Here is a 21,843-nt window from a genome sequence, read left to right as displayed (position 1 = left end):
CCTGTTACACACGCCAACATGGTGCTGTATGTACCCCAATATGGCCGCCAGGGGATTCAGCAACTGTAGACTTTCTCCTATTGGCTATCTGTTTGCGCCATGCTGGAGTACGCCTGTTACACACGCCAACACGGTGCTGTATGTACCCCAATATGGCCACCAGGGGATTCAGCAACTGTAGTCTTTTTCTTATACTGGCTTTCCGTATGTAATTGTTTGCGCCATGTTGGAGTACCTTGTACGTCTGTTACACACGCAAACATGCTGCTGCTGTACTACAACATGGGGAATCAGCAGGTATAGTCTATAGGCGTCTTTTTCTTACAAGTAGCATTTCACTGTGGTCTGCAACCTATCATGATTGTGGATTTAAATTGTAACGTTACATGTATCCATAGAAATGATTTATATATGGCTTAAAAACCTGTAAACATGAAAGCATTACTGTGACAATCTGCACATGTATCAAATAGAGAAAGCTGTTAATACATGGATGAAGGTTAGACATTAAGGTAATACGGTACGCCAAAAACCATTTACTCAAGCAAAATCATATCCAGTTGCTTGAGTAAAGGCTGTTAATGTACATGATATAAACACATATATTAACACAATGCAAACATCACAAGGATTGAGACACTTTTACTCCTCAAATGCTTTTATTTCTGTACATTTAATGTATAAGATAAATCTGCAAAAACAAACAATTATGACAAATAGATGGCTTCAGACTGCTATCTCATAGACTGAAAGTTTCTTCTTTAAACACATAGTTAAATGTAATATAACTATCCTTGGGTTTTCAGTTCATCACATACAAACATCAAGTTTTAACCCCATGAGGAAAAGGAATAAATTAAGATGTGAAATCTTACATGAAATATGACAAAAACTGACTTGATTGTTCCATCTGCAATATGCAGAGAAAATGTCTAAATATTCTGTGCAAGATCTGGAGTTTCCAAGTAAAAATAATTATTAAATATATCTTTTGATAAAGTATGGCACTTTTAAAGTGTGACAGCGTAAACTCACAAACAAAAAATACAAGATGAGACTTGTACATATGTATGTCTTCCATCTTCCTATGTTTGCAAGCAAGCCTCTAGCCAAAGTAACACATTCAAGAATTTCACAGAATAATCAAATATTACTGTTTCCACTGAATATCAGTGGAGAAAATACACATACAATAAAAATTCTGTCTCATTCTCACCATGAATAGACTACAGCACCCTCACATATATATACAATAGAAATCACCTCCTAAAATAAGTCTTAACTTATCAATAAATTCATCTCTGGGGGAGGAAATTTCTTTTGGTAACAATCACTGCTCTGTCACATGCAGCACTATTCTGTGAAGCTCATCATGAATATAGAAGACGTTAACAACAAGGCTGAAGTGTTTCTATATCATTTTTGAATGGCCAACCTCTTGTGTGTGGCTTGTGCAAGATTAAATTGTCCAAATCTTTCTATTACTATGATTCACTGTAATGTTTCCGGTAGCAAAATATCAAAGCTGTACAATATCACCATTTATTTGTCCATTTGATTTTTACTATGGTCTGTTATACTACACACAGATCAACTGGTTTACAATCCATTCTTCCATGTTCCAAATCACAACATGGTCCTGTATATATAAACTGCTTATCATTACATCTTATGTTTAAATTCAGAAGCAAATTGTACACCAAAGCTTCACTTAGTCTTTGCATTCATAGCTAATACTTACATAAGAGGATACCTATGGCTTTGTCACTACTCTTCCCATGGGCTCATATCTGTGTCAATGGCTATACAGTTGTAAGCAGCATACCGGATCTTTTCTTCTGCAACCTTTGCACTGATAAAAAAATGGAGAGAAAATCAAATGTCAAAAAAATCTTTCAAATTGATAGTAGTCAATGTCAAATAAAGCAATTCTCTATTCTGTAATACTTGTATTAGAAATATGGTATTAATTCTGGTATTAGGAATATACATGCTTCCAAACAAAATGTAAGAACACTTTGGCAGTTACTGCTTCAAGTTGGTACCATCTTGAAACACCAAGTAGCACTTACCTAGAGTATGTAGGGAGGTACAGAGTATTGGAACATGTGGAAGACTCGGGTAGAGCATCCACTGTATCTGATCTGTACATAGGAGACATCAGATGGTTAGTACTGAAGTCCAAAAACCTCTCACGGAAAAAAAAGGAAGACACGCTGTTGTTGTTTTTGTAAGCACATGATAGAAAAAAAAAGTCATCCTTGTCAGAGGTGAAGCATGATATCATGCCTTCTCTATTAGCTACGCTTGTGCACTGTGGCTTCGCTACGGCTTGTGCAGAAAGGAAGGCATAGCTATGCCAAAAATTTGCGCTGGGAAAGAGTCCCAAAATCGGGGCACTGCAAGTACATCATATGACAAAATTATACTCCTGTCATTGGTCATTGATTTGTCTTTTACCATATCATGGTCCAGTAATACTAGTATTCTTTCAATTCTGCATGCCAGCATGGGGAAAAGATAAAGCATGGGGGTAAAAGGGGGAGGGGGGCTATGCTTCCATGGTTTTTGCTCTCTATGTGCTACTGTACATGTACATACATCTGTAGTTCTATGACTGAGACTTACCCCCTGTCTGGACAGATGAAGAGAGGTGCGGGAAGCCGTCTTCTCCCAGTTACAAACCTCAGGAATCGACTTCTGTCCTCTGTTTCAGGCAGAGATACATCATTCGTAAAACAAAACTCTTGTGTGTATTATTCCATTATCCAATATACAGCACTTCACACAGTATTTCCCAAACCTATAGAGTAATGCAAGTATTCTAAACATCAAAGATCATTTCTGAAATACTAGTAGATAATGATAAATGTAGATCGCAGGTACAAGGACAAAATCTCAGAACATAAATTCTTACCATTGGTAAAATTATTTAGTGCTTCCCACAAGTACTTCACTCTGGGGTCAGTCTGTTCCAGGTCTTCATAGTATGCTGTGGTGGGGAAGGAAAACATGCCATCAGCACCCAAGTCACAGATCCCACATTAATCGATTATAACTGTACAATGATATGACGTATGACAAGTTGTGACATTCAATGACAATGGTCTAAAAGATGCTCAACTCTGTACATGACAAATTAAAGCTTAGTCAGCCTAAGAAGTGGCAACGAAAGGATTAAGTTTACATAACATTACACCATTTATACAATAGTTACAATTGACACTATTCCTTACTTGTCTTCCTGAGAGCTTCAATACTGATTTCAGGGTTGCCACAGACCCTGTGTTCTAACTCCTGCCACGTCAGCAGGTCCAGTACAGCCTGGGGCACTACCTTCAGCAGGCCGTGTCTCATGGAGTTCTCCTGTCAAACACAGGTTTTCATCTTTAACAGTGCAGTCACACCTGTTGTATGTCATAAAGTTTTGATGCTGTAGAATTTTCAAGTAGACCGGTGCAGGTTAGGTGCAGGGAGACATCAGAAATACCTGCCAGTGTTAGAATACCCATCTGCAGTCTGCATTTTGCAGAGACATTTTAATATTGAATAAGAAAAATTAAGCAACCTGCAATTTTGAAGACTATGTACTGCAAAATCAGGCTAGGGGTTCAATAGTGTTTAAAAGCTTTTGTGTTTACTACTGACTCTATAATATATTTTTCAAATTGCATCTAAAATGTTTGCCAACATGCAATTTTGTATATATACATGTACATGTACCATCTGCTTAGATCCGGACTTTTAGGTGTGTATCTGCAGAAAGTCCATGAATTTTCAAATTGCAGAATAAAATTTTCACATTCTGCAATATTGCAGAACACTGAAAAATGTATTTCTACCACTGCTACTCTGCACAGCTACAATTTTACCTGCACTAACCTGCATGTGCTGGTAATATTTCAAGAACTGCACAGTTAACTGACACCAACACCCCAGACCTGTATGGTCAAGCCACAAACATGTAAGAAAACAATGGTTGCCATTACCTGTTCTGTACTCTCCGCCATGCGTTTCTCCCGTACCAGACGACAGTACTCATGCCTCTCCTCATACCCCACGGCGGTGTCCTCCCCCTGTGGTTTGAGTGGTACAGTCTGACCGTTGCTGATGACTGTCGTCCATGTCAGTTCCACGCCAAAGTTCTGGTCAAACGATGTCTTGTCTAAACTGATGGATTCTATGGACTCCAGTAGTTTCACCTGGTAAAAGAAAGAATTACACAGTCAGAATGCAATCATTAAAAGACAGGTGTACATACAGATTTACTTTCCATACTTTAAATTTCATTTTGTCATTGTTGTTTCAACAAAAAGGATTCCAAACACAAAATGTGTGATTTTTAACTACAGACTGTGTACATTTTGTATGTCTGGTTGCTGCATCTATATCTTTTACATTATTGACATAACAACACTTAAAGTACACTGAAAATATATAGATTAGCCACCATTAATTCTACAGATGTTAACAAAGTTGTCTGGATAAATCTTTTTGTACTTCCAAATTGAATAGGTTGGCTTTCTGTGCGCCATTAAAACAGTTCTTACCTCTGATGAGTCCACGCTGATGTAATCTTGTGCCCAGGTCACTTTCTCTCCCACCAGCCGTTTCCAGGTGAAGGCAGGCAGGTCCAGCACCTGGATGGATAGGATGAATAAAGTCAGATGGGGTTATGTGGCGTAACGACAGAGCATTTGGCTCAGAACCAAGAGGTCCCGGGTTTGAATCCTGTCATGTCACCAACCTTGTGCCATTGGGAAGGCACTTTACACCGCAATTATGCCCTGATGAAGATGACAGACGGTCATTTGATATAAAGAACTTTGTGAATAAAGAACTTTTCAAGAACCTACCAAGTTTTCCTTTCCCCTGAGACAGGCCCCCATCAGCATGCCGATCCACTCATACTTGGCAAACTCCAGACAGGAGGGGTTGGGCACGTACACGTCTCTGTTTACGTTAGAGGTGTCCTCAACCTGGGGGAGAAAAGTTAAAGTTAAAGAGCCTTCCCGCATCAAGTGACGCATAGGGTGGCACCCATTTCTGTTTTCAATAGCCCTGGGCCACACTGCCCAGTGCAATCAGTACGTAACAGCAGGGTGTGTGTGTGCTTTCCTACATGTTGAGTACTATGCAGAGAAAGCAGTATGTACCATTTTTAAAGTCTCTGGTATGACTCGGCCGGGGATTGAACTCACGACCTACCAAATGCAAGGCGAGCACTCTACCCACTTGGCCATTGCAGCTGGGGGTGGTCACAGGAAAATGTAGGGCTATCTTACTCTAAACATGCTTAGAATTCATATGTAGCTTTCTCAACTGGTAAAAAAAACACTAATGGAAATGAACTGTTAGATCTGATCATTACAAACATGAAGGACAGATATGAGCAGCAAACAATAGTGCCACAGAATTTTAATTCAATGTACAATGATATTGATCTACAGGTGGGAAGTCAGTATGACAAATGAACTGATTAAGCACTGAAGGATTATTGTTTTACGGTGATTACCTGGTTGGGAGATCTGACAAAGAACGGCAGGGCTACAGGTGCATCTGCTGAACATGGGCACAGCTCTTCTGCCAGGTCTGACAGACTGTCTCTGAATCCACCTCCTATAAGGGTCAGAATAAACATGCAATATTACAATGAGAACTGCTGACTAATAATTCAAATATTCAAGTAAATTACAATGCCCTTTACTGAAGCAAGTGTATATTTTTGCCAACATAAAGATATGGTGAAATTTTATAGCATTAATGCTATCCAGAATATCCAGCATATGTTTAAGTTATCACCAATATTTGTTACTTGATGTTATTTGTTTATTGATGAATATTTCAACCCTTACCTTGGTCAATGATGCCCTCTGATAAGAACTTACATTCCCACCACTGGTCATACTTTGAAGGCCATCTATGAACAGGAAGAAAACACAATTACTTTTTGCAACTGTGAAATACTTTTTTACCTCCGGGGAAGGAGATATCCTTCCGCGAGGACGTTTTACTATGGTTCGAAACATTTCTGTCAGCAGCTGTTTCTCGCGATCGGCTGGACGGATTTGTCTGTGGTTCGGTATACGTATTGCTATTGGGCTGCAGATGATGCAGAACGTTTTTGTTTAATTGCATATGTGTTTATGGGCGTCAAAATAAAAGGTTTTTAAGTGCTCCGGACACCCCCGCCATGCTGAAAATGGTAATTACCATGTTGTTAAGGAATGGGGCGGTTGCAGTTTTGGGTCTTAGCATTCAAAAGGGGTCAAACAGAGGGGTGTCTGGTTCCGATAAAAATTTTGGGTGACGGCGAAGCAATGACGGCACGGGATGACGGCGGGGGTAATGGCGGGGGTGACGGTGCAGGCTGTCAGACTGTGAGACACGTTAATCAACAGTCCATACCGAACCAACCGTCAGTAGCCATCAAAGTTATAACCTAAACCAATAGAACACAAAAAAAAATGGAGGTTTGAAATCTACGATTTCCCTTGTTTTATATTACATGTAAATGCAAATTTCCAGCAAACTCATTTAAGTAAATACTTTTAATCATACAAATGAACCCTTCATTTAGCATCAAAGACCACTCATCCATTCATCTCACCTGTAGTTTAATGGTTTCTCATACTTGTCTCTTGGCTTTAGACCTTCAAAGATCTGAAATAGTGAATAACTCTAGGTTTGAAGCTATTCAACAACTACTATAAAATTGCAACATGATGTAACCCAACACTAGTTACCATGGTGACAGACGTCTGGTTCAGGTCATTGACCTTGTTTGTTTGGAGAAGAAGGAACAGAGCAAAAACAATCTGTTTTCCTTTGCTAAACATACTATAATTTTTCACATTTTCACTCTATTTTGTCTGCATGTTTAAAAATGATATTATTCTCACCTGTGTAAAGATGGCATGTTTGCACTCGGGGTCCTTTGTTGGGTCCGTCCTGTGTTCTGTGGCTGTGCGCCTGTTGATGTAGAGTTTAGGCATGGAGCTGGGTCGGGGGGACTCCGACTCCTTCAGGCACATCTCAATCAGGCCCATCCTCTTCGTGGACAGGGGCAGCAACTGTTTAACCTCCTATGTTATTGACAAAAGCAAGGAAAATGTTCTCAATAACTGGTAAGATGTACATTCATAGCCTGGTTACCAAACCTATTTTATCTGCCAAGTTATTGAAGAAGACGAAAGAGACTGAGCAGCTAAAACAGGTTCTGTAACAAGCCGAAGGCTGTACATTATTTGTGCATTTTCAATAGAGCTTCAAGAACAAAAAGAAATTTGTGTCAGCAAAAGAGAATTGTGACTAAATCTCACCTCTAGACAGTTGAGAGATCCCAGAGAAAATTCCCACTTGGGGACCATGTAGTGCATCACACTGTCTAACAGACTCACGAATCTGAGAAAAGAGAAACAAACAAGCTTAGTCAACGTAAAAGATACACACAGCGACAAAAAATTCACATCAATGTAGCCACAGTAAATACTGATATCTTATTCAAAATCCAATTTTCCTTTTTTCCCCGTTCGATACGCGAATGGAGTAAGTTGCCCGCCCAAGAAATACAGGCACAGTCAGTAGAGGCCTTTAGGGCTGCCTTGCCGTAAGGTCCCCGCACCCCCCCCCCCTCCCTCAGTGATACCCCTTGCGGGTGTATCAAAGATGAAGGTCTGACCTATATAAAGCCAGGGATCTCCTGTAGAGTTTTTCTGGGTCCACAGTCTCCAGCCTGGGGTACCTGACCAGTCTGTCTGAGGTGAAGAAGTCTCGGTTCAGCCCCAGGTCTCTCTCCTGACTGGACTTGATCTTCAGCCCATGTATTCTGGTGTCAATCCCGTCATCTGTGTGTCAAGGATATTATATGGTCATTTTAGCCCATGTGTCTTTAAAGCTGCATCATGTAGCATAAGGAGGATACATGAAGTCAAAGTTGTAGGTTTTTGCACTTTGGCTTTCTCTACAAATAGTGGTTTGGGTATCTAGTATAAAGGAAAGAGTAGACTTCAGTAAATACCTTTGCAATCTTTAATTCTGATTTCGATGTAAGGATAGTGTTGAGTCATGTTCTCCAGCACTGTCAAGTCTCCACTGAAGCCACTGAAATATACAAGAAAATCATTTTTAAAAAAACACACATCTGTACCTGGTAGGTTGGTCACAGTGTTTGCATTTGACTAGTTGTCACTCACTCATCCACTACCACTACACTGAGCTAGCCAACAATGTGAATAACCTGTACAACAACAACAACAACAACAACAACAACAACAACACTAGTTCTATACTGTAGGAAATGCAAGCTGAGAAACATTGGTTTCAAACACATACTTCTACAGTAGAGGTATGTCTTAGGGTGTGCAAAATCAATTAGTTCCATAGCTTGTACCCTTTAGAGGCTTTAGACCTTCAAAGATCCTTACTATGTAGGAAAGTTTGGTGGATTCATCAAAATGCTCAAGGCATGATGTTATGTTTCTGTCAGTTTTATCTGTTGTTGCCCTGCCATCTTGTTGTATATCGTTAACAGGGAATCAAAGATCATCACTTCCACGTGACCTGTTTTGTTCTTGCCCCAGGCAGTGATTAAGAGTGATTTTACTCATGTTAGAAGAGGACTTTTACTATGCTATCACTGTTGAATATCAGTGCTGTTAAAAGATATATTGTAACAAAGTTCTATCAAAACTAAATCACTCTACAAGTCATCTAAAAAATTTTAATGTACTTGCTATTTTCTACAGCGTGACACATATACACAAGGCCTGTATGACTGACCCATGTCTTGTGCATGACTCATGTTGTCTGCTATCTACATACTTACAAGGTGACAGACTACCAATTATTCATCTTTTTTGCATGACTAAACATGACATTTTGAATCAAAGCATGCACACTTTCCTACAAGGTACAACATACACTGGATTTTTAAAATCAGTAAAAAGAATGGTTCTAGTAGATATTCACTCACATTCACTATCCGGTATTTGATTATACAATATAACTGCTGATGTTATACAAAATATTTGTTATAACAGTTGAAGGAATCATTACTGGTAAAATGGCAGAACAAGTACTTACTCGTTCACACTAATGTCGTTAAGTTTGACCAAAGAGTCCAGCTCTCCTCCCATCACTACTATACGGTTTGGTGTGTAGTTGTCGTCAGAGGCTTCTACTCCGATCATCAACTTTCTACAAAACAAGAGGGGAAACATCCAGTTGAAAAAAACACTAAAGAAATCACTAACATTGACAATGACAACAATACCAAAATACACTTATAAACCGTGGAAACTAAAGCCTTTTCGTTGATCAGAATGTGTTTTTGGCACTGCAGAGGAAATATAGTAAGCTTCTCCTATAGTAAGACAATACTAACACAAATGCATTTTGGTAAATGTTACAAAATTGGTAGCCTGGGTGCCATCCAATTTGTAATGATTTTTTGGGGGTTGCCATTACAAATCAGATGGCACCCAGGGTACAAAATTGGCATGTCTGATACAAAAAAAAGATAACAATTAGATCAAATCATGCCTGGAGGTAAAGATAGGGCCAAAATGCTGGGGCCTGATTCTGAAGAACATGTTTTTGCTACTTGAATGATAAGACTTGAGTCCTATGACATACTTGACGATGGTGCTTCTCTTCATCTTAAGTCTGATCCAGTGCTGTCCCTGGCTGCCGTCACTCTCCCAGTAAGTTTCTGTGTCCCCGTCTGTCAGACAGTCTGAATTATCTTCATCCTGCAAGAGGCATGGGGAGAGTGTTGAGCTATAACTGCCATAGAAGAAGTCTATTCCCATAACCATGTTTGTGCCAAATTGTGACTTATGGCTGACAGTGAATATCCTAACGTTGGGCCTTAGTATTGATTTCAATATCAGTCACCCACTATCAAAAACAATCAGGGAAAAAATAATCAGGGAAAATTCATAATCAGCAAATGTCAATATCAAAATACTGTCTTGAAGTTGCTCGTTGAAGCATCCCATGTAATGGACAGACATTGTAGTTTATGCTGCTAAAATATTAGGTCATGAGTGATAATATGAAAAAATAATGGTTAACATTTTTTCCCTCTCAGAATCAGATCTCTTGTATTTGTTTATTTCCCCAAATGTGAGGGTCATTTTTTCTTTCTTATCTTTTCCACAAAGCCTCTTGTCCCAGCCTGGTGACCTTACAAAGAAACTTGCACACATATATAAAAGTTCACGGTCTGAGAAAAATGCACATGTTCACAGAACTATTCGTTTGTGGTGGCAGCAGTTGCAGGAAAAAGAAAATCAGCAAATCATTTGTTCCCGGTAATGATTGCAGTAAAGATGAAAACCCAGATTTGTCAAATACAGTATAAAAGTACCAAAGATTTACAGTACATGTTGTAGTTGTACTTACTAGTAGTACTCATAACTTACCCTGTAAGATGACACCTCCAGTGACTCCACATACTGCTTAACGCTGCCCAGGTTCTCGTTCTCGTGGTCTCCGTTCTCATACAGGAAGCGCGACAGCTCCTCGTCGTACTCCAGCGTCCAGTTGGTGGGTGGGGAGCGAAGAGCGTCCACCGCCTCTACGTCACATGGCGCCACCTTACTCACCTGGCCCAGCTTCATCGCGTACACCTGCTCTACTACATCCTCCCATCTGGATTGGTGGGGGAAAACATTGAAGATTATTTCTTTCTACTAGTATACTGGCTATTGCAGAATGTACTGTATCTGTGTGAAACCCGTAATCTATTGTGTACAGCACTTCAGCAGAACGTCTACTGAAGTCTACTGAAGAAAATTGTCAAAGGACAGTAGACAGGATGTAGGGTGGTTATACTGCCTATACAGATACAAATGTATAATATTATAAAGTATAGAGGGTTCAGTTCATTTTTACATTTTTGCTTTTGGTAAGACTTTCCGTAACTTCTGGACCAACTGCCTATCATTTCTACCTTTTGAAGTATTGCAACATCTACCAGTAGCAGGATGCGAGGTTGACCGTTCTATTTGCTGGACTTATGAACAAGAAGAAGAGGGTGTACTGAGATTAGAACCCATATTCTTGTGATTAAGAAGTGAGATTTCTACCTGGACAGAGTAGGAGGGCTGACTCCAAACAGCTCTCGATGGGTGCTGCTCTTGCCCTTGTCCTCCTCCTGCTGTATCCGTGTCAGTGTTGGCGTTTCATCTGAACTAGAGACGGCCGGATGGAGCAACACCCAGCCTTCTGTTACTTTCTTCCCAGGGAGTAACTGCTCCAGGGTATGCTGAAACAAAGAAAGAAAAATGAGATGGATAAGAATAGATTCTTTCAGGCTGGAATAGAAAAATCACCAACAAAGTCACATTCCTTATTTGTAAATATCAGACTCCTAGAATTGGCCCTATTGCCTACAAATTTCTTGATATAGATAATAGAAACATATGCTACATTTACCTTTGTTCCTCAATAGTATTTCTGCACACTGCATTGTACACTACTTCATCATGATCATCACAACAAAACATCTGAGTTCAAGAATTCAGAAAGTGGTATCAAATACCATTAGGATAATCAATTTATGCTCTAGACATGAAATCAAGGAGGCATTTCTGTAGTACTCTCGTTTCTCTGGAATGTCAGTTTCGCCTCTATGACGTAATCACCTGCATACCTTCATTTTCGTTTTCGCTACGTTATGTGAGCACGTATGCGTATGCTCTCGTGACATTGTGCATGGTGGACTAAGATAGGAAACTGATAAATCGATGAAGACCAACAAAACAGGACAAACCCTCCCCAATAATACACCACTTCTATATCCCACAAGTCTGAAACACGGGAATACAAAACCCGGAAGTTTCAGCTACATTATTTTGTAACGCTTGCCTTCCTGTTGTCCTGCACATACTAGCGCGATGATCTTTATTAGATGGACGAAGAACACCCTCACCTGTCTGATTTTGATCCATTCCCCATCTCGATTGCTCAGCTCGGCTCCAGACGCGGCGATACGTGTATCATTCCCGCAGGAAAATTCTCCAACTTTTCCGCCCCTCCCCTTCATCGATGGCCGGGAGTACACCATGACTTGCACGGTCCCGGGCTTCCCCTCGGCCGTTTTACCGTACAGCACCTCCTCCGGGACGTAGCACAGGGGTTCTGGAAGAGCTAACCCATCTTTAAAACTGTTCACACAGTCGCGTATACATCTCACCCTGGCTAAACGTCTCCGGCAGGCTTCGATGCTCATCTTCGCGCTCAACTCCACAACCTTCATCGCTGGACTGGAGCTACGACGCAGGATCAGCCAATCACAGACGCGCTTACAAACGCGACTTTGTTTTCGGGTCAATCAACCTGGACAAAAGTGAGCGAATGATTTGGTCTCAGATGATTCAATCTGCCTTCGGTGCTAGAGTACTCGAATCTGCCACTAGCTTTACTTTCAACATTTTCTTCAAGCAGATGTAGGGTGCGTTGCGTGTTTACGTTTGCTTTTGCATCATTCTCGGGCATTCTTTCCTTATATATGTCAGAACCGGTTTGAAATACCGGTAGTATTCGTCCGTTTTATGTGATTGACAGACAACTTACTACTTTAATAGAAAACACCACTCAAATGACAATCTTTGCGCATATTTCGCGGTAGTAATCCAAACTACCCACCTGTCTTCTGCCTTTGCTTTTGCCTCAATGCTCTCTATGAAGCCAGATGGGCCTAAAAGTGCAGTAACCACTGCTTCAAGTGCCGACGGTAGCTGACGGTCAAGGTGTGATACTCAGTACGTCAGCCTTTACGCTCACTCTAGGTACCAAAAGCTCCCTTCTGGTTCGTGTGGGTGGAAAGGGGATAAGTCTCAAATTACAATCCAGGATTCCAATCCTTGCCCACAGTAAAAACACACCTTTTGAACCAATCATCACACAAACGCACATGACCCTGCCCTTGTCACGGTCTGAACATTCCAGTTTCTTATTAAACACTTCATTGTCACGCTCTAAACCCAGTTTGAACAAAGATTATGAATTAAAGAGTAGGACCCGTTTGTCATACATAATAAAGACATTTATTCGCCCTTCACGGCACGTAGGACACATTTAAAATGTATTCATTCTTTTTACTATTTTTCATCTTCTATCATTGAAAATTGAGAAACTTAGGAAATAGATCTGTGAGAATTTTGTGTCATTTTGAATTTGAGTGTCATTAGTGGTCCTGACAAGATCGTAAACTTCAGCGTACGTCAGTGGCGGATGTGACGTAAGTAATACCATGGCAACGGCACTAGAGGCTTGGCATGTGGCCACATGAATTCTTGCTGTCTTTAGAAACAACGACAACTATTGTTCGAGAAACATTCAGAGACAGTGACAGTGAACAACGTGGGCGTATTAACTCTGCAGGTGACATTTGTGACTATTGTAGATCTTAAACAATGAAAAAACAACTTTGTTGTCTCGCCAATCTATAAAACATGACGGTCAGTTGTGCATAGTGCTATATACAGTGCTGTACAGCTGAGTGGTCTAATACTTGTGTACAAGGATCAAGTAGAGAAGCTAAGTGCCCGTGTCCACCGTGATACTTTTCCCTTTCTTTACCTTACACATTCAATTGCAACTGTGGCACATTTTGTATTAAGAAACTTACAAATAAACTCTGATCAGACGTTTACAAAAAGTCCTATTAAAATTGAATTCCGATTCTACAACAACATGTCGATCTTCTCCCTACTTTCCCAGTTGAATGTTTAGGAACACTTCGATGAAAATGTACACAGTACACCTGTTATTATAACAGCTTCTCATTGGATTGCGGTGTTTGACGTCACAACTTATAATTAGCCAACCGCCATGTTGGTGGGTTGCGTACATCAAAGATGGCGACCGATTGTTTGGACGCATAATGCTTCTGTAATTGGGAAACTGTTCGTAGTCAGGTCACAGAGCTGAGCGCTCTCTAGTTACATGCAGAGGCAAGAGTCAGGCATGTTGAGGTAGAGGTAGATCAGCTGTTTAGAACACTTCTCGTACAATGACGTTTAACCCACCAACATGGCGGACGCCAAATTACGTCATAGTCACATGACCATTGAAACTCTAAGTGCCAGTGATTGTCTAAATAATTCTAACTTTGGGAATCTTTCAATTCCCGTCCTTTTGCTCTTTTCATGGATGTCACATTGCCGACGCCCGTGTGCCAGTGGACTAGCAGAGAAAAGAAATTATTCCCAAAAGTCGAAATTATGAAGAGAATCAGAAATGCTGTAGAGAAAACTACACATGTACTAGGATCTAGAAGTAGGACACTTTTATGTATTCATATTTAAAGCATTCATGTGAGTGTCTCCAATTAAAGTCCCTCTGTTGTTCTCCCTTCCAGAATGTATCATTTGGCCGCCCATTGCTTTTTATGTTGTTCCTTGCCGAAGCCCTCGTCGTAGTTTCCTTTGGTCTTGAAGAGTTGTATGAAGTGTGGCTTGCAGAACAGTCGGCGCTCCTGGCTGGCGTAGCTTCCCAAACTGTCAGATGATAAACAACAACAGTAAACAACGTCAAATGTGATGATTCAAGATTCAATCATTGACAGACGCATACTGACTACTAGTTTTTAAAACAGAAACATAATAGTACCGTAGAGATCAATAGTATAATCACCGATTGCAAGGAATGGAAAACGATGAACATCCAGTATGCGTAGAATAATGAACTTTTTCCATGACAATTTCTGATGAGGTATGGCCGAAAACCTTTGCCAATATCGAATAAAAGGCACATTTTTTTATCTTGAGGTTTTGGCCAAAGGACAACATGGCATCAATACGAAAAAAAATCCATACTAAACGAGCTACATGTCGAGATTCATTTGCTAAGTACATGTATTTACTCAACAATACTAACATAGTATTTGGTTAAGCTATTGGCTTTACTTATCATATGCTCAATCGATATCGATATTGCCCCGATTCTGTCAAGTAACAGAATATACAATATGTTAACTATTGCGGCTTGGGAAATGTCGATACTACTGTAGGTACCGTTGAAGAGATTCATTTGTCACGTATATATAGATACAGTTCCTAGTGAATTCTTTCATCAGTGACAACTTTGGAAGGATAAGGATACTAACCTCCAAATTTTCGATGGCTATCAGTCCATCTTGTTCACGGAGTGGCCTAATCTCGCGAGAGTGCGAGTACAGAAGGTTGGGAGCTCCCCAAGACTTACTTACCCCTACTTCGGAGGGAGGCGGCGGGGGTGGGACCCGACAGACCGATGCAAGTCTCGGGCCTAGTCTCGCACTCTCGCGAGATTAGGCCACTCCGTGAACAAGATGGACTGATAGCCATCGAAAATTTGGAGGTTAGTATCCTTATCCTTCCAAAGTTGTCACTGATGAAAGAATTCACTAGGAACTACTGTAGGTACGTAATTAAGAACTACACTTGCTTATTTAAGGCATCTAGTGCAATTGCAGGCCGGCAAAACTGGACTTTTCAAAGTCAATTTTCTGGTTAATTCTTTTAATGTTGTCAGTTGAATCATTCCTATCTTATAGCATACTGATCTACGAGGCAAAACACGATGTCACTGATCATATGGAAAGAATTAAAATGGTTGCTTGCTTTGTATGGTAGGCTGGTTCTAGCTATTTATGGGCGGTGCACAAAAATAAAGGGACTCGCGTCTTGTTTTGGGTCTATTTCAAATGCTTCAAGAATGAAATAATGATGAAAATGTGCTATGAAATTGCAGTAAATGCCAATATCAGATAGGTTTCCTCATCCAGATTATTTTTTGTTTGTTTTGCCGATCCGAAATTGCATTGGATGCCTTTAAAGACACGTGCCAAAGGAGTCTCCGGAAAACTAGATATTATCTACAAACGCACACATATCCTCTTTACCGGTCGATGTATACTTCTGGGCTCTCTGCCAGCACGCAAAGCAACTTCGTTATCATATTTTCTGGGCCAGGAAATTATATTTTGTCGTCTCCTCTTTTCTTTGCCGTTTTTGGTATTTCTCGATTTAGTCGGTTACGTTGCTCGTTCGTCTGTTTGTGCGTCACGCATACAGGGTATAACGGTGGTATTTAATTATATTTCGTGCCATTCGGCTACATATTTTTTATGAAGAAGAACGAAAAATTTGATAATGTACTTGTCTTCCAGCCATCAAAAAAATTGCTATGAGATTAATTTGTTACTGCACTTTGCAATTTTCAATTTTCAACTTTTAACTTTAATCTATCTTCTTGTTCTTTAGGTACTACAGATTCTCAGCTATATAAGGATCATCAGCCGTTACGAAACTGCTGTTAGTTATAAGTGACTTGAACTGTGTCCGTACCTGAGTACCTTCTTACAATGGGAACACCTGAAGCAGGCTTTGTGGTAGATGACGCCGTCTGCCGTTAGTTTCTCCATCTCGTACACAGACTTGTCGCACACGGAGCACGGGCTGGGCGGGGTCGGCGCCTTCCACGGCTGCAGGACACACAAAGAGGGATACATGGTAAAGTTTATACAATTTTAGTGGTATCCCACCACTGCCACCAGTGTTATATATACTGAACCTTGATAGAAGGATGCCCACATTCGGGCCGGGCGGAGTGGGCGCCTTCCACGGCTACAGGACACACACAGGGATACATGATAAAATTTATTGCAAATAGCTGCCCGTGGGATACTTACAAGTGAGCAAGTGTTAGCATACATTGGGTGTTTATGTGAGACTGACAATGCATATGAGGATTGTATTATGTTGCCGGTCTATAGTAAACTCAGTATATATCTACGTTGCTGAGCTGATCAGGATGTATTTGCAAACCCTTAAGTTTCGACCGCAGTCCATGCCAAAACGCTAAGTGCAAATCGGAAATAGATAAGTAAATAAATAAGCAAATGAAAGGAAAGCTGTTAATTAGTTAATATGATTTCCCGTTCAGCAAGTTGGGTTTATGTCTACTCCGTACGGAGTCGTGAAATGCCCTACGAGATAAAGGGATTGGATGATTCAAGTTAGAAGAAATACAGTTTTTACATGTGAAATATGCGTAACGCCTTGGGTCAAAATGCATAACGACGTGAGCACAGATACATTTTATTCATCTGTTTTACACCAGGATGGGGGGGGGGGTTACTGAGAACAGCGCAAGGCCCGTTTTACTGCTTTATCATAAACCATTAAGGATGAGTTACTAGTATATGATCCCTCGCGCAGAAGCACTGCGCAATCTTTGCTGCTCACTGGGTTTTCAAGGACATTCTATATTCTATCCTATTAGTCATAAACGTAATCTTCAATCTTGAATTATTTTGGTACAGTCAAGACGATGTATTTATGGCTTCACTCCACGTAGTGGTGTGGTGAAGACATATTGTTTTTCCCCGTGTTTATTCTCGTTCTCCTAATCTCCTCCTTCTCCTGCCATTTCGTTAAATGGATTCAATTTCTTCATTTAAATGACATGAAATTTCGTATGAATACCCCCTGATGTTTCATATTATGGATAAATTTAGGCTTTTAAAATTGTTTTTTCTCCTTTAATGTGCCTGAAATGTATAAAATATAATGTATTTTATCGCTAATGATGCAGATATATGTAGGATTTTATGCTATCTATTTGTAATAATTGGACACAAGTTGAAAATATAATACTCGACATATTTCATGCACTCAATGTGACATGCCAGTCGATATTCAATAAAATCTGAATCTGAATTTTAATTTCCGTTGTGTAATTCGCGACCTAGTCCACAAAACCTTGTCACCAATGAATGGACTCTTCCCATAATGTAGAAAATTGATTGACAACGCTACAACACGTTTCGCCTTTTGTGTATCTGCCGTCTCGGGGTCCTGACCTGGAGATCCCCCGGGCAATTTAACGGTTATTGGATATATAGGGCAACCTGCCTGAAATGTGTCAAATATGACACATCCCCGTATTGTAGTCTGCTTTGACTGAACGCGATTTGCTGACCAAGCAGAAGGAAGGACGATTCTCGTTGTATGGTATAACTGTCTTGTAACGTTGTTTGTTTGTTAGTTCGGTTTGTTTGTTTGTTTGTTTGTTTGTTTGTTTGTTTCCATCTCATCGCAGATTAGGAAAGGTCATGTGAAAATGGCCTCTACTAGATCCCTTCCGTTGCTGGCACTCTAGAAGAAATTGGCCAAATAGGCTGAATAATTCGCTAGAAGAGCTAGCCAAGAAACTACACATGGGTTGCAAATACATGTATATGTACATTTTGTGGCAGGCTTACTCCTCTGGAAAATTATTTAGATAATCTGGCCAAGATTTATTATTTGACCAGCAGCTCAAGTAGTCTGATACAGGCTACAACTGCCTCCCCATCTGTTTGATTTCTCCTCCCCACCCCCACCAACACTGAACCTCCCCCGTACACCTTGCAACCTATCGTCACGGCTGTTATTGATTTTCCCCCCTCCAACAATGGGCGTCACAATACAAGAGGTCGTCCAGAAGCTACGTGCACCCATCTCTAATATTTCTTCATTTACGTAAAGAGACCCCGAAAAAATAAACTTTCCGTGCACCCAACGCTAACAAATTACGCGTTACCGTATAAGGCCCGGCAGGAAATCCTTTAAGAAACCCTTAAGGGGTCTGTTATACCGGCGAATCGCCAGCGGGACATACGGGGGAGGGTTGACAGGTCACCACCCCTGCTGCGCACGGGACATAAATTTCCGTGAATTTCAAAAATTCGAAACGCAAGCGGTAGAATTCGAAATTCCATTTATACCTGATCAACATCCTGAGGGCAAATCCTCTGGGGAATGTAAGGTTATTATATGGAAATGTCAATATTGTGGCGGGAAGCATTCAGTGGAGGTAGAATAGAAATAAAGCATGTAAAACGTGTCGTTCATTTTTACATGAAGCCTTATCTAAAAAGGCAGGCATAACACTTCACTTGTTAGGAATGGGCCTGGGGACTCGCCGGTATGTACAGACTGTTGAAATATGGCCTGCCATTCTTTTGAGATAAAAACCGTTCCGTATTTAGTTCTCCATTCGGGTAAGGGGAGACGTCTTTAGCTCAGCCGATAAGGAGCGTTTAAAAAAAAACATCCCTTGGCGATGGCCTTCATTCTTGTATTTTTAGCTGTCGGTAGACAAATTTGTGGATGGCCATATGTAATCTGATTTATAAAGACACAGACACTCTCGGCTTCGATTGATGCAAATTGAATTCAGATTTCAAGTCATACCAATGTCTGCCATAGTACCCCACCCAATTGTTATAATGCCAGTGAAACTATAGCCAGGGTTAACAGTAAGATAGTATTTTAGTCTTTTCAAATTGGATAAAGGTTTTATTAAGCAAACGTTTCGGGTGTTGTTCCGACACCTTTCATCAGTGAATGTTTACAAACGCATAGCCAGGGTTTTGTTGTGAACGCGCGTATCTCTATCAGTATACTGAATGGTCCCCTCATCTTTGGGATCACATAATCATTCGGTAACCTTTTATTGCGATGTTTTATTTAATTATTCATTCATCACCACATCGTATCTGCCAGCTGGCAAGATTATCGCCAGGCTTTGTTTACATTCAACAAATGTTATTTTATGCATCTATCTGTTTGTGCGCTGATTATTCCAAGGCAAAGATAAACAAACAAACAATCAATCAATGATTTATGGGATTAATGAAATGTGTGATAATTGTTTGCGAGGTTTGCTCAATCATATGTTAAAACTGGCTATGCTGCAGTTTTGATACGAAAAGTAGGTCGGGTCAAAACGACAACCGTACCTTTTATGTACAGTACACGTATGCACTTCTATCACATGATATAATATTAGTCTAGTGCCGGTGGAGCAAACAGACCAAGACTCGGTACTGCTAGCGCTACGTAAAGTGCAGACAGATCTGGGTAACCACAAAATCCTACCCTGTCCAATCTTGTTTTACCACATGTAAATCAAGACAATGATTACTTAAGGGCTTAGCGGGAAAGGTGTCTAGCATACATACAGTGTGATACACACAACACAAAGACAGTATCTTTCACAGTGAAGGCTGGATTCCCTGCTTACCATGTTTCTCTGAGGCACAGGTTTCTTCCTAGTGAGCAGGGGTGGGTACAGCGAGCGCTGTTAAACGCTGACCGGTAGCAACTGTTGTGTGTTGGGAGTATGTCCGGGGATATCACCGTCCGTCCACACCGGTTCTGTACGGGCGTGTGTGAGATGTCCACCGGAGGTGTTCCACTGTTCCGTCTGCACTCTTGGGTTCGGATTCCCGATCGATAACCAAGGTTGGATACGGCCTCACGTGATGCGCGATGAAATATAGGATTTCGATCCACCCGGCACACGAGCCACCCCCTCTCTCCCTGACCGGTTTATCAGCACTCTAGCCTTTTGGGACCCGCACATGTATACTTTCACGCTACATTTGGGGACAAACCATTACTGACCCTGCTGACTAATGGTTCTGAGTGGCGCTCTATTTGGTACAGGATCTATAAGGATCTAGGAAGCCGCTGACAGTTGCAGCAGGCAAAACGCCGGCTTCCTTTCGACGCAATGTCAACGGACGTACGGAAGCCGGATGTGGAGCCGACGGCGCTATAACATAACAAAGAAAATGTCAGGGATCGTCCTTAAGAACTGATGACGCACTTCCGGTAGTACATGGTAATGTGGGTGATAATACAGACACCGGTCTGTGTCTCTATCTGTACTGGACAGACGGTAAAACCGCACTGGGCGTAGCGATTATCTACAAGCAGATATTGGGGTGGAAAATTGTAATGTTTTTTTTAATCTGACCGGGCTTCTCTATATAGTTGGGCCAGTTGCTGTCACTGAGAAGCTCAGTCATTAAGAAAACATTTGCACACTTTTTCTATCCCAACATCTGCTTGGAAATTATATCAAAGCGTGCTTTAATAATCGCTTTTCTTTTCGGGTACAAGGCAGTGGCTGGTTTTATATAATTACTAGTATAATATTGTCAGTAGTAACGATAAACTTTATACGTCAATGCTAGCTGCTATACATTTGTAATAAAACCGACCGAATTCTTATCATAAAAAAATATACACAAACACACTTTTAACAAGTCGTCAAGCTAAAAACATACATATACGGGGCTTCAGCCTGACGTCAGGTCATGCCCATGTAGTATCATATAACCAACCGCCGCACGAATTCACAGCGAAGCTTTTAAGTAATTAAGATGATTTGTTTCGTATGGAGACACTTCTGATTGACACTATGTTGTACTCTGCATACAGTAACGGTATGGATGGGGTGACGAGCCAGCTTAAGCACCCCCGATCAGTTTATATTGACAGTCATTCTCAATGTCACCTTTGTAACATTAATGTTATATTTATAACCCTGATGGAACAGGTATGAGGTCGAAAGCCATCGCGTGTAACGTTGAGGGGCAGACACTTTATTTGGGATGGACCATTATATATCGTGGGCCTGGGGGAATGACACAAATGCACATAACGATTACATATAGCTAAGACATACACACGCAAAATGTATTCTCTCACTTGAAACCTCTCTCTTTCTGTCAGTCAGTTCCGAAATTCAAGCTTTCAACTACACAATGAAAATCATACAAACATTAATTAAGCAACACGCACGAGTATCCTTCTGTTTGTCAATACATTTTAAAAGTTGACATTTTTGATAGCTACATTCATATTGCGCTAAATTGCATATCGATACGAGATCTACCACAGTCAATGTCCGTTTGTGTGTGTAAACAAATAGTCTAGTTGGTGCTCAATGAAAACCATTGTTCAGCCGTACTGCCGGTGGTTTCACATTTTCCTATCTGTACTCTGTCTCTGT

At 40.7% G+C, this 21,843-nt stretch overlaps 2 protein-coding genes across 2 annotated transcripts; both read right to left on the bottom strand.

Moving 5' to 3' along the window:
- Positions 1–650: 650 nt before the first annotated feature.
- Positions 651–12,307, bottom strand: LOC109486266 (E3 ubiquitin-protein ligase HECTD3-like). Its single transcript, XM_019790032.1, has 20 exons — positions 11,939–12,307; positions 11,094–11,272; positions 10,428–10,656; positions 9,637–9,752; positions 9,085–9,198; positions 8,021–8,103; positions 7,682–7,847; positions 7,323–7,404; positions 6,903–7,085; positions 6,611–6,663; positions 5,856–5,920; positions 5,516–5,619; positions 4,857–4,979; positions 4,551–4,640; positions 3,990–4,202; positions 3,237–3,366; positions 2,918–2,992; positions 2,629–2,707; positions 2,073–2,144; positions 651–1,852 (listed from the first exon to the last, which is right to left on the bottom strand). Exons 1-20 carry the CDS (start codon positions 12,263–12,265, stop codon positions 1,768–1,770), a joined length of 2,568 nt encoding a protein of 855 aa, XP_019645591.1. The 5' UTR covers positions 12,266–12,307; the 3' UTR covers positions 651–1,767.
- Positions 12,308–13,039: 732 nt separating this feature from the next.
- LOC109486361 (LIM domain-containing protein 2-like) lies at positions 13,040–20,723 on the bottom strand. Its single transcript, XM_019790190.1, has 3 exons — positions 20,065–20,723; positions 16,341–16,477; positions 13,040–14,510 (listed from the first exon to the last, which is right to left on the bottom strand). The coding sequence occupies exons 1-3, from the start codon at positions 20,065–20,067 to the stop codon at positions 14,378–14,380; spliced, it is 273 nt and encodes a 90-aa protein (XP_019645749.1). The 5' UTR covers positions 20,068–20,723; the 3' UTR covers positions 13,040–14,377.
- Positions 20,724–21,843: the final 1,120 nt, after the last annotated feature.

Source organism: Branchiostoma belcheri, unplaced genomic scaffold (assembly GCF_001625305.1).
Source record: "Branchiostoma belcheri isolate BF01 breed outbred unplaced genomic scaffold, Haploidv18h27 scaffold8, whole genome shotgun sequence".
NCBI classification, from domain to species: domain Eukaryota; kingdom Metazoa; phylum Chordata; class Leptocardii; order Amphioxiformes; family Branchiostomatidae; genus Branchiostoma; species Branchiostoma belcheri.
This window is presented reverse-complemented; position numbering and strand designations above follow the sequence as displayed.